Source organism: Elaeis guineensis, chromosome 12, assembly GCF_000442705.2.
Source record: "Elaeis guineensis isolate ETL-2024a chromosome 12, EG11, whole genome shotgun sequence".
Lineage (NCBI taxonomy): Eukaryota > Viridiplantae > Streptophyta > Magnoliopsida > Arecales > Arecaceae > Elaeis > Elaeis guineensis.
This window is the reverse complement of record NC_026004.2, coordinates 14,757,463-14,773,594: the sequence shown is the minus strand read 5'-3', so window position 1 is coordinate 14,773,594 and position 16,132 is coordinate 14,757,463. Positions and strand designations below refer to the sequence as shown.

Sequence of the window (16,132 nt, the reverse complement as noted above, 5' to 3'; positions counted from 1 at the left end):
AATTATTAGTTGTCTCAACAGAAACGCTAAAAGTAAAAAAAGGTCCCCAGAACAACGATGTGAACTACGACGAGTGCGTCTCTATCATCCGAGTCCCACTCGCACGCCCGAGACATGAAAGTTTCTAAGCCAATATTTACATGATTGGACCGCCAAGAGTGAACATCCCTAATGTATTGTAGCAGCTCTCCAAAACTTTTTTTTTTTTTTTTATAACAATCTAGTCAACTATTTCACTAATTAAATCTAACCCTTTTCTCCAATTGGAAATAAACATTGTTTCAAATCTGATGAATTGAAATCAAAACAGTAATCCATATTTCCCATTTCTCAGCAAACAAATTATTTATATATACATATATGGTCAAACCTGCTACACTAATACAAAACTTCGTGACTATTTCCTCATCCAAACCCCCATCCCCTTACGTCACAACTTCCTCCCTTCTTCCTATCAAAACGGCAGCAAAAGAACCACAAATTAAAAGAACAAAATAATTAATCCTTAAAGAATAATGATAAAAAAAAAGAGGCCATCATCTTAACCGTGGCATCTTATGAGCCATAGAAAACAAAGCAGATGGAGGAGAAGAAGAACAGTTGTTGTTCTTCTCGCGCTGTATCTCCAGCCGTCTCTTCCTCGCCTGCGCAGCAATCGCCGCCTTGTACGCACTGCTCCGCTCCCACTCATCCTCCTCCTTCTGAGGACTCGCGTTCAGATCCAACGCCACCACTGACAACGACGGAGTCCCGGCACCGGCGAGCCGGTCCGCCGGCCGTGGCTGGATCTCGGTATGTTGGCTGCGAGGATCCACCACGTAACGCGTGGCTGACGATTGGAGGGTGGTGGGACCCAGCGGGGCCAGCCCGGAGCTGCCGTCTTGCCGCTGTCGCTGCCTCTGGCTCTGGCCTTCCTCCGCCATCGATTCCCGTACCGCCTGATCCAAAGACACCCAAAAAAAAAAAAAAAAACTTTCAGATAATAAAACTCCCACAGTTATTTCCTTTTTTAATTAAAAATCATTAATTAATTCACATAAATATTAATAATATTCATCAATTATAACTTTATAAATACCTTGGATTGAAGGTCTTGCAGCCAAGAATTTTTTTGTTTTAATTTCTGGTACAGGGCTTGGTACTCCGCTATTGACTGCATTTTTTTCGGGGGAAAACAAATTAGCGAAAAGAAGAAAAAGAAGAGATAATGATGAAGAAGGAAAAAAAAGGGAAAAAAGATGGGGGAGAACTAACGCGTTGGAGGTGAGCTTTTCGGTAGGATAAGGACGCTATCAACTGATTCTGTTCCTTGACCCACTGCATCACCCCACCAAGATCCAATCCATTAATTACGACTTCCCAAGATCCATCAAAGAGTACGAAAAATCTGGAGAGCAAGAAAGAGAGGAGAGATCGAAGGAAGCCGGCGGTGGACTTACCTCCATGTGTCGATTGGTCCTCTTGAACTTCTTGGCGGGGAGAGAGCAGGGCGGCCGCGGGGGCCGGCCGTCGTGCTCGTCGCTGCCACTCGCCGGGAAAGATAACGGCGTTGCGGGGCTCGAGGTGGCCCCGCCGCCGGCGTCCCCGTCTTTCCTCTCGCCGTTCCCATCGGGAGGAGGGGAAATCGAGGGTGGTGGTGGTGGCGGAGGAGGAGGAGGAGGGTCAAGAAGGGAGCTGCCGTCGTCGAGGGCGGATCGGCGGCGGCGGACGCGCCAGCGGAGGAAGTCCGGTAGGCGGCGGGACTCGGCCTCGAGGACGAGCTTAGGGAAGTCGCAGAGTATCCTCGCCACCTCCAGCTCCTCCTTCGTCGGCGCCTCATCCACCGGCGGCTTCATCTCTTTCTCCGGCGGCGGAGGAGGGGATAGTAGTTGTTGGTGGTCGATGTGGTGGCGTGGGAGACGGAGCGGAGATTGGAGGAGCTATAGGAACCGCTGGGAGAGGGACACAAGGCGCAAGATTGGGAGGAGGGCGGTCTTATATGGGGAAATCCACGGCGGGGTACTGTAGCGATGCCACGTGTCAGTAGGCTTGTTTTTTTTTTTTTCCTCTTTGCCCCCACCCTCCTCTCGCTCTCTCTCTCTCTAGGGTTTATGCGCAGTGGGGGCTGGGAGCAAGTGTTTACGTGGCAGCATGACGACAACTAGAGCCGTACGATGAATAGCTGACTCTTGATGTTGTGCGTAGGTTTTAGTGTTCCACAGGACCGCTACTTGTCACGAGACGGTTGGAGATAAGGAGTCAAGGTTGTATCCTTACCCGCCGTTGGATCATCCATCGATCGTCTTTTATGCTTCCAGATGGAAAAGAGCTGTGCATTGTGCGATCCGACGGTGAATTCGTTTTAAATTATTTATTTGGGGATAGATTTTTTTTTTAAGTGATGGTGGGTTAAAAGGGTAGGAAAAAACACAGAGTGGGGAAAAGTACCAAACATTAAAAGGGAGTAAAAATATAAGTTAAAATTCAAAGGAAAAAGATAAAGTAAGGAGTTAGTATATTAAATGTTGTGTGAATCCAAATCAAGAATAAAATAGTAGAAAACCAATCAAGCTAACATGGACATGTATATTCCAAATTTGAAGGCATTCGTACAAGAAATAGAGTTTTAATTTTGTGAAAAAGATGTAAAACCAAAAAACAAATCTATGTTATATTTAAAAAGATCAAACTTAAGAATACCACCTCTTATTTTGATTTGCTAGCTTTCATGTAAAACAGTACTATTCTACCCAAAAAAAAAAAAAAAAACCTCTTGTTCTACGTGCCACAGCAGCTATTTTTAACTAATATTGAATAGTTTAATACATTAATTAATGTGTCTTTCTTTCATTTGAATTTGAGGGAATTGATACACGTGAGGAAAGAGCATTCACCGAGGTCTCTTCTGGAAGGAATCTAGTAAGCTTCAATGGAAAGAGCCTACTGAGTCAAAGCAAATAAAGAATTAGTTAAAGGTTCGCTTCAAGCTAAGCTTGCTGCTTTGAAAAGGGCACCTTGGATTATTGCCTCTTATTTCATTTTGTCATTTTTTATGTGAAGACCTATTCTATCAAAAAAAAAAAAACTTTATGCAAAAGTATCCTTCAGCTTTATAATATTTGTTATTTAAACAAATAAGAAATTAAGATAAGGGCCAAAGAGAAAAGTTATTTCATTGCAAGCCTCCAGCTTGTGGCCCCACCATCCAGGAAGAGAGACTGGATGTTAAAACATCCCATCCTATCTTGCTCCCTCTATCTTCCAAGAAAATATATTCCCTGCAGTATGTCCATTCTTCTTTATATATATATATATTTTAATTTTGATTTTATGTAAGTAATATTCTGACATATATTTATATACTTCTAATTCACATTGACTGGTTCCACGTATAAAATAAGAGTATGTTGCAATGCTCCCGTTACATGCAAGCAAACAGTTTTATACACCTATAAAATAGTGTGAAATAAATATGGAAGGCTTAATATAACGTTAGACGTAGAAATTTATGTTTTAAAGTTTAAAGTAATGAGAACTTGAAAATCAAGCAAAATTCTTCGGATAGGATCGCAAATGGCTACCAAATCACTAATGTTTGAGTTACCAAGGCCCCTCTAAAGCTTCTCAAGTTAAATCTTAACATTGCTTCAAGGATTCAATCCTTAGATGGGTGTGGATAATGTTACTGAATGATGAATGTATACCAATATAAATATGTTATTAGAATGATAGTAACTATAAACATAATTATCTGAGAACTTTACATTGTCAAGATAGGTTGTTGCTTTGGGAACTGAGTGGGAATTGGAAAATGAAGCAGCAACAACAAAATTGTGTCCCTTGGCAGCATGTATTTGGCATGCAGTGAGAAAATGCCAATAGAACTGCATGGTTGTCCAAAGAAAGCTAAACAGATGCTGCACTAAAAGCTAGAAAAGCATATAAAAAAAGTTTGATGATTTGGGTTTTGGACCATATATTGAGGAAACATTCCCATAATTTGGCCTCCCCTTTGTATGCAACTACCACACGAAGTGTGACATCCTAGTTTTCCTTCCAAGCTTTGGACCAACAACAGCAGCATTAAGTCTTCAGTAATTGATAATTGACTGGGTTTGCACTCAGATATCCGTGGACATGAGATGTAGTCTATAATAACTCAGAGCAAAAATGTTGAGAAATAATCTGGCAGCTAATCTATAGAACAATCAAGCCAAAGGAAAACACTCAAAACCCCTTAGAATTCTAAGGCCCATTTTTTTATAGATAAATATTATGAAAAAATTAATCAATTTTTTTATTGACCAATTTACTTATATTTTCACGATTTTCAAAATGGATAAGTTACTTTCTCATGAACAGCATTTATTCATGAAATGAGAAAAAATCTTATGCACTTAAAAGATGGCTAAATTATTTTTTCATCAATCGAAAAAGTAACCCATTTAATTCTTTCCTAATATACTCTTAATCATATAATAATATAATATAATATAATATAAAATATATATAATACATATATAATATAATATAATATAATATATTATATATTAATATTTATAATATATTATACTATATTATTATATATAATAATATTATATAATATATATTATATTATATTAATATAAGATATTAATATAATATAATATTATATTATATTATATTAATGAATGACAATATAATATAATATGTTATAATAAAATGAAATAATATATAATAATAAAATATATTATATTATATATTTATATAATACTATAATAATATAGTATATTATAATATACTATAATATATTATAATAATATAATAATATATAGCAATATGATAATATAATATATTATATATTAATATTTATAATATACTATACTATATTATCTTATATAATAATATAATATAATATATATTATATTATTATAATATATAATAATAAAATAATATAATATATTAATATTTTATACTATAATATTATAAATAATAATATAATAATATAATATACTATTATAATATATGATAATATATTATAATGATATATATATAATCATAAAATATAATAGTTATATAATATATTATAATATTATAATAATATATAATAATATAATAATATAATATATTTTTATATATTAATATAATATAATATGATATGATATAATATATAATAATATTTATATAATAAAGAGTATTATGAAAAATATAAATAGACCATAGCAACTTATTCAGAAAAATAGTAATACAAAAGATCATTGGTAACAGATTCCCAAGTCATTTTTCAATGCATAAAAGAATATGGATAAATTATTTTTCTATCTAAATATTATCTAAAAAATATTTATCTAAAAAAATATAATTTTTTAGATAAATTTTTTATCCGTAAAAGAATGCCCTAAAGGAAAATACTCAATACCCCAAAGGTTTCTATCCTTTTATGGGCCAGTACAATGAATCTAAAAGGGTTGTAAAAATTACATATGGAAAACAGTTCCAGCAGCTCAGCTATTGTAATGGCTCCAAAGACAATATTTTGCTAATATTCTACAACATCTATATAATCTTAATAAGTTCACATATCAACAATAATTATCAATTAGATCTAAAAAAATACCACATATAAATAAATAACACAGGAAAATAATAAAAAATTATTGAGGCCAAGCTTGTGGGGACTCTAATATCTAAGCCTGATCTGTTTATTAAATGAGCCTATTTTCAAGCCCAGCCCATGAACAGCTTTACTTTAGAAACTACATGACTTAGAGGTCAGAAGAGGGGCATTCTCTGTCCCGGGGGGGATAAAATTTTTGGCTAGTTGGGAAACAAGGAAGCTAAGGAGGAATTATGTGCATACTTATAGAAGGGATAGTATATAAACTTTAATTTCCATTATAGCATTATTTTGTTTCATCAATGATCAGCAATTTCTAATTTTTTCTGTTTTGTATTTGGTAAATTCTAACGGCTACCTATATCCCAATCAAAGTTGGCATTTTTGTTAATATTTAGGAAAATATTTCTAATCCTGCCTTCATCGAATAGGGTTTGCCAACAGTAGTACGTTTCAAATTACAAAACTCAATCCATACTGATGAACCAATAAATAAGGTGGCATAAGAAGTGACTATTCCTTAGGTCGACCAAAACAAAAAAGCCTCAATAATCTACTGTGAAAAAATGGCTAAAGAAAATAACTAAAGAACCTTTCGCAGTTACAATAGTTCAGTTTAAATAAGTCTGCATCCTGGCAAACAGAGGTAAATTTCTATGTATCAGCTATCCAGAGACTCACCCAAATTAAGATATAAACCTGTAGCATCTACCAAAGATAGGTATTATAGATCAAACCATTACTCAAAAATAAATGTGAGAGATGTGACTGAACTGAGTTTTGAGATTTTCTTCTAAAATGAGAAGATATTCTCCATTAGATAATCACAATATAGACAGATGACACACACACACACACACACACTTACAAAAAGAGACCAATTTTAGAAAATGATAATGCTTAGCCATTGCCTTTATAAGAGAGTGTAAAAAAATATTTTCAGTTAAAAACAAACACAGCATCAATATCATATGATGATAGCATGCCTTCCATCCAATATAACCATGGTGGGAGTCTAACATCTTCTCCAGAGATCAAACTCTCCAGCCCTGAAGAAGATACTGATTTTATGCCTGCACCATGCAGCACTTGAGATCAAAATGAAATTTCTAAAAAGCTTTTCTGTCGTACATCAATTAATCAAAGGCAGTGTAATAGAACGAAATACTTGGGGCAGGGCTCCATGGTTATGATCAAGATCATGATGTGGTAAATTCTGTTGTTCCATCCCATCCAAAGAATCAGAAAAATAGTTATCTGGAGCTCTCACCTTGTTCATGCAGTGCTCTGATGGATTTTTATTTTTTGGGAGCCCCTTCTCTGATGTACCTCAAGGTTAATTTTGATAACAGTGTCAAAGGCAAGAGCGGAGAAGCTGGTTTTGGGATCCATGGCCTTGAATCCGAACTTGTTGCAGCCGGGGGCAGCTATCTCTTCGAGCCTATGGTTTCAGGTACTGAGCTCCGTGCAACTTGGGTTGGGATTATCTACGAGTCGATTATCTGGTCATCGAGGGTGATTCTGCAACAGTGGTGACTTGGATCCGAAGGTGCATGAGGGGAGATGGTGCTCATCTCCTTTTTCAAGATATCGCAACTATGTTGACTAGGTGTACAGTACTGACTATCCGGCATATTTTTTGGAAGGCGAACATGGCAACAAGTTGGGTGGCTACATTTGTAACAGAGCATTCTGGAGATACTCTTTAGTTGGATTTGAGTCTCACCCCTCAGCCTTCGAGGATATTTTGCTTGCTGGTCTTTCTGGATATATTCACATAATTTATATGAATGATTCATTTTTATCAAAAAAATGAAGGGGCGCATCACATACCTAGCTATCTTTCCAAACAAGAGTGCTTTGGCAATTTCCAGTTTTGAACTGGATTCTGTTTCGAAAGGCTGAAAGAGTAGTCGCAACTGACACAACATCTCTCCGAAGATTTAAACACCCGCTCACAGGCTTTCAACATATTGACGGCTTCAATTTTTTTGTTGGTAGGCAAGCTAAATTTGCTTTCTCTAAATGCCCAAATCTCTCGAAAGGAACCTCTATCCTCATTTTGCAAAGAGAGCATTGTTGAATTGAGCAATATTTTTAATAACCCAAACAAGGTCGGCTTCCTCCTACATCTTCCAATTTATCTTATAAGAAAGCCCATTAGAGTTAGGAGTATCTGTAAAAAATCTCATATATTTGTCGGTCCTCTTAATAACAAAAAAAACAATTATATGAAGCAAAGTGGAAGTAAAGTAAGAACCAACTTGATCAAAGCAAGCCTCCCTCCAAATCAAATATACTTACTGTTTCGGGTTGCTAATCAACTTGCAATTTTTTGTAGTAGTAGCTATCGGACTTTGAGGGTTTACGACTAGATAATGGTGGGCTAAGGTATTTTAGGGGAGAGGGATAAGTAGGCAATTAAGCCAAACTACATAATTTGGCCCAATTTTGGATCTTCGCCCAATGGAGAACACCAAGCTCTTTTGGTAATTAACAAAAACTCAGGAGATTACTTAAAAATAGTAGAGGAACACCTTCAAGAATGTACCATAGCTCTTATTGGCCCAGAAAATACCAAGGTATCATAGATGTATTGTAAGATTTTGGTTCCTCCCCGGATCCAAGGATTTCGCAATATTTCATAGATCTTTGTTGAAGCGGCCACATTTAGCATTCTGCATAGAGAATCCACTGCTAGAATAAATAAGAAAGGAGAGAGCGGGTCGATTTGCCTGAGCCTTTGTCTATTGAAATCCAACCTCCAATCTCACCATTTACATTTTTTGCAAAGGAGGATGTTCTCAATCATTAACACATAGAATATTATCCATTATACATCTTCTTCCTTTAACGTAAGCCATCCGAATCGAATTGATGAGCTCGTCCCAGAAAGATTGACTCTATTATAATTGAGATACTCTGAGAAAATCTTCTTTCATTTGCCTTTGACCTCTCTTAGCTAGAGACCACCCATGTCTATCTTCTCTCTCGCTTAGTGGCAATTATTCTGGATGATCTTGCTTGTATAGTCTTATATATTAAGTTCCACCATTTAGGCAATTTTTTCATCTCTACTCTTATATTCCTTCATTCAGTGTTGATCACCCACGACATTTCCCTCACTAATTATATTTTAGTGTCCTTGTAGCCTTGGAGTGACAAGCCAATTGGTGCTCCAAATTTATGATCAAAGAAAGGAAGCGAGAGGGGTGTGCTTTGATGTAAGTATGTTGAAGCAGATTGTGGATTAATCAAGAATTAACATAAATCTACTAACAAGATAACATTCACATTTATATATTAGAAATTTGTTGTCAGGTTCTTTCCAGATTTCACATTAGATATTCACTATCCCTTCGATAAATCCTTGAAACAAGTAAAAGTATGCATACAAAATACATGCTAGAAGTGATATCACTTCTACTCTCTTTTTCAAAGGATATAACATCTCACAAAAATACCAAAATCTCAATGATATGGGATGGTTGGACAGACCTTCTACAATTCAGATCTCATATATCCCTAAGCTGATTTTTTGAATTAATAACAAATTTCATAATTTTAATTATATTACAAATTCATCAATTTGCATGGCCAGGATTTTCTTTTTTAAACCTTGGATATAATTTTAATTATATTACAAATTTTGTTCATGCTTTTATATATAAATATAGATAAGATATAATTGTTAATTTATCTAGATAAAATTTATCATAATATATATCAAGATGGTTTTTGTCTTATAAATATTTCAATTTACCAAGATAATAATATACCCTATTATTACATACGTGAGATCTACAACCCAAACTCTGTTACTAGATGTCATTTATAATGTATTGATCATCTTATCTTAATATTATTTCTTGAGAAATACAAATCTTAGCATTATGAGAAGCTGTAAATTATTTAACATTTATCTTTCCCAGGTGATCACGTGCCAGCCGCCTGGCTCTCCCTAACGAATATACTGCCAACTACCAAGGTCCAAGTGGCAATCGCACACCCAATCCCCAACCCTAACTCCTGGCTGCAGGATTCACTACTTCAACCCCTACCGCCTCTTAGATCATGACACGTCTCTTTACCAACGGACCAGATCCATCCAAGGACTTGCATCTCCTCTATATAACCACGCAAACCCCCACCCGTTTGTATCCTCCGAGTGGCGGAGAAAATCGTATGAGGGAAGAAGCGGAGAAACCCTAATCTCTTTGACCAGAGATGGTATAGAGGCCTGGGGTTTTTTTCTTCGACATCACGATCACCGGCGTCCCCGCCGGCCGGATCGTGATGGAGCTCTTCTCCGACGTGGTCCCCCGCACGGCGAAGAACTTCCGAGCCCTGTGCACCGGCCAGAAGGCTGTCAGGAGGTCCGGCAAGCCCCTCCACTAGAAAGGGTCGATATTCCACTGGATTTTTCGGAGGTTCATGTGCCAGGACGGCGACTTCACCGCCAGGAACGGCACCGGCGGGCAGTCCATGTACACGGGGCCTTATCTTTTTACCTCTGTTTTAAGGGTTTATGCTCTCTTTAAGGGAAGAGAGAGGGAGAAGGAGCTATAGTTGTAGGTTTCTTGAGTACTAACAGCGATAGAGTCAGGTTTTCTACCCAAAAAAAAAAAAAAGGCATTTCCCCGTTTTAGTTTTGATTAGACTAGTGATTACTGCCCAAATTGCCATGCCATGAAGAAGAAATTAGGTTTGGATTTTGGAATTGTGATGGAGATCTGGAATTTAAGATTCGATTCGGAGATTTCTCGGATATGTCTTTGCCTTAAGATTTGATTAGAATATAAGCTTATGTTGAAATAACTAGAAAAATAATTAATCTTGTTTATAATAAATTTTGAGATCTTGAAAACTGGGTCCGTTTTTTTTTTTTTTGTTATTATTATGTGCATACCTACATAATTCGTTTATTTTGTTTATTTTCCCCATTTTGTTTTTTTTGTTTCCCCTTTTTCTGCCTCTGCTAATTATTCTTGGAATAGAGGGAGCGTCGTTAATGGCGTAAATCTCTAATGGAGAAGTAGAGGAACAACGATGAGGCGAGAAATCGTTTCAGTTGCCATTTTTCCCATTGGCGATTCGATTGTTGCTCGTCCACACTCACCCATTTTTTTTTTTTGATTTTTTTTTTTTTTTAGTATTATAAGTTAGCGAGGAAGGGCAAGGGATGCCATCACCAATTTTCTTCACTTTGAACCGATCAGAGTAAATATGGGGAAAAAATATTCCAGACTGATGCGCTTCCTCTGCTCATTTTACAAATTTTTTTTTAAGTCTCTTCCTTTTTTTTTCAAATTTTTATAATGTCTGACATTTATTTTGTGTTGATGATATCTATATAGTTTAATTATTGCTTTGCAGGGAGATGTAAATTCAAATTCGAAGCTTGTCATCGATTGTCTGGAGGCTTGCAAATGTTGCCCCCGCATTAATAGAAGTGCAATTGTGGACCTCTGATGGAGCAATTTAAAAGGAAATTTATCAAGACTCTTGATATTTAGTAGAAATTCAGTTTTTTTTTTTTTTTCCTTAACATGAAAATAATTTGTCAAATTTACACATAATATTAATATTTATGATAATTAGAAAAACGACGAAATGATATTTATGGTTATTTGAGATTATTTAGTTAACAAAGTTCGTGGTATCCATATGGTAGGTGTACAAAGCGCTTTAGTTAAAGTATTTTTAAGATGTTTTACCATCCATGCGTAAAATTAGTAATGAGCTCAAATTTTACCGGAACGAATGATCGTTAAAAATTTATAAAAATAGAATTCTAAATATAGATACTCTTAAATTTTGAAGGGAAAATTATAATTGAAATTATTGTGAGAATTGAGAAGTTGTGAATGTTATCATTTTTAAATGGTTTTAACTGGAAAATCTATTTTCTTATCAAAATTTTTTTATTATCTATTTGGATAATGATGCCAGTCTCCCAGATTTAACGGACTCGACTCTGTAGCCAAACCGATATCCTGGAGCATTACTTAACAAAGATAACGGACTCGACTCTGTAACCAAACCGATATCCTGGAGCATTACTTAACAAAGAAGGGAGAACGTGGGACCACTCCATCTGTCCCGTTCCCCTCCTTACGGCGACAAAGAGAGGTTTTTAAAAATGTTAGTAGGCCCAATCGCTACCAGATGCGTGCATGAGAAAACCTCGGTTAAATGAGCCGTTGGGTGAAGGCCTTGAAGGCAGGAGCTGCTGAAGAAATTCTTGGCACACCGCTCCCAATGTAGAAAATCCGTATAGCCATCGTTTTTCAACGAACCTTTAATATCTCGTTTCATCTTTTATTTAAAATTTTAAATAATAAATATATATATATATTTTTTATCCTATAGTCAAATTACGGTTCTCTATACTCATTGTATCCTATGGTCAAATCATTTTTCATATAAAAAATTATAATTTGATCTCAAAATATTATAATATAAAAAGAGTATTTCTATTCAATCATTTTTCAACGTGCATTTAATATCTGTAATTTTATTTTTTTATTTAAAATTTAAAATAATAAAAATATTTTTTTATATCTGAAAAAATTATGACATTCTATGTCAATATTAAGATATTAATAAAATTAAAAATTTTTATACATGATGTCATAATTTTTCATCAGATGTTATAATAGAGGAGGCATTGATGAAAATATTTTTTTTTATTTTATGACTTTTAGAAAAAAAATTATAACATCTTATTTCATGCTTGTAATTTTATTTTTTTATTTAAATATTATAATATGATCATAAGATATAATTTTTTTTAAAAAAATATTTTTATCATTTAAAAATTTAAATAAAAAAAATAAAATTACAAGTATTAAATGTGTGTATTGTAAACATTAAATGCGTGTTAGAAAGTAATGACTATATGACCTAATCAGATGAGATGATGTAATTTTTCTATATCGAGGGATGGTACACAAAAAATTTACTGATTGCCGTGATTGCCTAATGGATTGGGTTGGAAGGGTCTCTTTGGACACTGAATTGATCGAAGAGATACAAACGTGGCAAAGTGGAAATTCGATAACTTTATTTTATTCATTTTATATTTTGTCTATGCTTAAATTATAAAAAAAAAGTAACATATATATTTATACTCAATTAAATTTGCAAAATTAGTAAAATTATTAATTTTATATAAAATTTTAAAATTATTTTTTGAGCAGGACGTCACTTAAGAATATTTTGATTATTTTGAATTTTTTCTGATATGGTATATAGATCTCATTTATAATTCACAGGTTAATTAATATTCTATGAAATTATAAGTTGAAGTATTGTATTAAAAATAAACTAGCATAGTGGCTGAGCCATGCTCAGACCTATTGATTTTACAAACGCAAAAAAATAGTCACTACAATAATAAATTTTAATATAAAGTAAACTATAAATATAATAATTTAGTTTGTAATTTAATTGAAGCAAACAAAAAAATAAATTAAATATTTAAAATAATAGTTTAGATCAAAATGAACTAAAAAAATGAAGTTATTTAAAAATTAATAATTTATGATGTTTAGAATGTAATAGGTATGGTGAACTATGGAGTATAATCTTAAGATTTTAGTATATAATATTTTATTTCAGATCATTCAATCTTCATCAGAATATATGATTGCATTTTTTCTTATTTATTTGAATATAGTTGATAGTTAGCATTTATGGATTATTTTATCAGTTATCTTCTCAAGATCAATCTCTTCTCAAGAATCATATCATATAATGATATAAACCATCCAATATATTATTATATAGATTTTTTATTTAAAAATATAAAAAATAATAAAACTTAATATGTAGATGTGGTATTGCAGCAGATTATTCTATAATCTTATGTATCAATACGGAATGTATTTCTAATATCTGTGTGTCACTTTACAATTATTATATAGATTTAGATTATCTGTCAACACAGAATGCCACCCTTAATATTCGTGTATTGCTTTACTATTATTATATATTTTTATTTTAAAAAATATAAAAAATAAAAAATAAAACTTGACACATGACGTTGTGAAAGATTATTCTATAATCTTATGTGTCAATATAGAATACCACCTCTAATACCCATGTATTACTTTACTATTATTATATAGATGGATTACTTATTTAAAAAATATAAAAAATATAAAAAAATTTAACATGTGCTATTATGGTAGATTATCTTATAATCTTACGTGCCAACATAGAATATCATCCCTAATATCCATGTATTGCTTTACTATGATTATATAGATACAGATTATGTGTCAAAATGGAATGCCACCCTTAATACCCATATGGCTTTCGATGATCACGACTCTATTCACTTTATATTTTCTTCTCTTTTTTAGAATAAAGTTTAGTTATAATAATTTAAAATATTTTTTATTTTTTATCATATTATTTATATTTATATTTTTTATTTAAAAATATAAAAAATAAAAAATAAAATTTGATATGTGGTATTGCGAGAGATTATCTTATAATCTTATGTGTAAATACGGAATGCCACCCATAATACCCATGTATCGCTTTACTATTATTATAATTTTTTTATTTTAAAAATATAAAAAATAAAAAATAAAATTTGACATGCAGCATTACGAGAGATTATCCTATAATTTTACGTATCAACATGGAATATCATCCCTAATATTCGCGTATCATTTTACTATTATTATATAGGTTAAAATATTCTTTATTTTTTTATCATACTATTTATGCTTTCATTTTTTTATTTAAAAAATATAAAAAATAAAAAATAAAATTTTATATACAGTATATTGAGAAATTATCCTATAATTTTATATGTTAATATAGAATGCCACCCTTAATACTCATGTATTATTTTACTATTATTATACACTTCTTATTTAAAAAAAATATAAAAAATAAAAAATAAAACTTGTCACGTGGCGTCATGTGAGATTATCCTATAATCTTACGTGTCAATACGGAATACCACTTCTAATATCCTATATCATTTTACTATAATCATATAGATAAATATAGATTACATATCAACACGAAATGCCACCTCTAATATCCATATATCACTTTCCTATTATTATATATTTTTTATTTAAAAAATATAAAAAATAAAATTTGATATATAGCATTGTGGAAGATTATCTTATAATCTTATGTATCAACATGGAATGCCACCTCTAATACCCATGTATTACTTTATTATTATTATACAGATAGATTATATGTCAATATAGAATGCCACTCTTAATACACATGATGTTGCGGGAGATTATCCTATAATCTTACGTATCAATATGGAATACCATTCGTAATATCTGTGTATCATTTTATTATTATTATATAAATTTTTTATTTAAAAAATATATAAAAAAAACTTGATACGTAGCGTTGCAGGAGATTATCCTATAATCTTATGTGTCAATACGGAATGCTATCCATAATATCCGTATATCATTTTACTATTATTATATAGATATTAGCAAGATAAGTATAAGTTTTGAAATTATTGGGTGTAAGTATAATTAAAGATATTTTTTGTAAATTATTCTAAAAAGGTTTAGACCCGTGTTAGAATACCATCATCTCTTTATAGCAAACCGTTAGGCTAGTTTCCGTGGAGTGAGTCCAGTGCTTTCCTTTAACCTAGAAGCACTCGGTGAGCGTTCAACAATGTCCTTCCTCATGGTTAAAGAGAGTGAGCCCTTTGAGTCCTAGTCTGACTTATTTCTTCCAAAGAGCTATCCTTAAGGGCGGCTGCCCAAAGCTTATTCTTTATTTTTATTGAATCATACTAGCTCATAGATTAAATTTAGCTACTATAGGGTTTCAGTGGAAATCTATCTGAGTCCAGCTATGAGTGCGTTTCATAGCTAATCATACTTGTATTTACAACCCAAGGAAAAGCATTCGAACAGCTTTTTCTTAAAGTGGTGATGATGATCCTATGATAGGCGTGAAATCATGAATTAAATTGCTGAAATTTTGATCAGTTTTGGGGTTCTTTTGATTCCATATGTAGGAGTGGGTTATCCCACTCCAATGAAGTAATTCTTTGTCCACCATTTTAGATGGAGAAAAAAAAGTACCATCCAATCATATTGAGCCATATAGTGTAATTAATAATGAGATAGACATTTAATGCTGCTTAATTTTTTTTAAAATTTTTTTCTGATGAAATTATTTTTTTCTCCATAGAGCAAAAAATAATATTATTATTTTTTTATGCTTTATATGACTTTCTTTGAATATGTATGATATCCTAATATATATATATATATATATATATATGTGTGTGTGTGTGTGTGTGTGTGTGTGAGAGAGAGAGAGAGAGAGAGAGAGAGAGAGAGAGACATCATGAACAATGAACAATATAGTACTTTCTGATGTCTTATATGAATTTTTATGAATATATATAATATCTTGAGCAATATATATAATTTTTTATTAATATAAAAGATATTCTAAATAATATATATGACTTTCTGAATAATATATATGACTTTCTATGGTTATTATAATTTTCTGATGCCTTGTATAATTTTTTGTTGG

At 32.7% G+C, this 16,132-nt stretch overlaps 1 protein-coding gene, 1 long non-coding RNA gene and 1 other non-coding gene across 3 annotated transcripts; 2 read left to right on the top strand and 1 right to left on the bottom strand.

Annotated features, from left to right (window-relative positions):
• Positions 1-319: 319 nt before the first annotated feature.
• Positions 320-2,007, bottom strand: LOC105055053 (uncharacterized). The gene is made up of 4 exons (XM_010936753.4): positions 1,440-2,007; positions 1,255-1,317; positions 1,079-1,153; positions 320-938 (listed from the first exon to the last, which is right to left on the bottom strand). The coding sequence occupies exons 1-4, from the start codon at positions 1,833-1,835 to the stop codon at positions 537-539; spliced, it is 936 nt and encodes a 311-aa protein (XP_010935055.1). The 5' UTR covers positions 1,836-2,007; the 3' UTR covers positions 320-536.
• Positions 2,008-9,743: 7,736 nt separating this feature from the next.
• LOC105055055 (uncharacterized) lies at positions 9,744-11,081 on the top strand. The gene is made up of 2 exons (XR_833660.4): positions 9,744-10,062; positions 10,952-11,081. It is a non-coding gene; the product is annotated as an uncharacterized lncRNA (long non-coding RNA).
• LOC114914719 (small nucleolar RNA snoR111) lies at positions 10,566-10,690 on the top strand. The gene has a single exon (XR_003802332.1). It is a non-coding gene; the product is annotated as a small nucleolar RNA snoR111 (small nucleolar RNA).
• Positions 11,082-16,132: the final 5,051 nt, after the last annotated feature.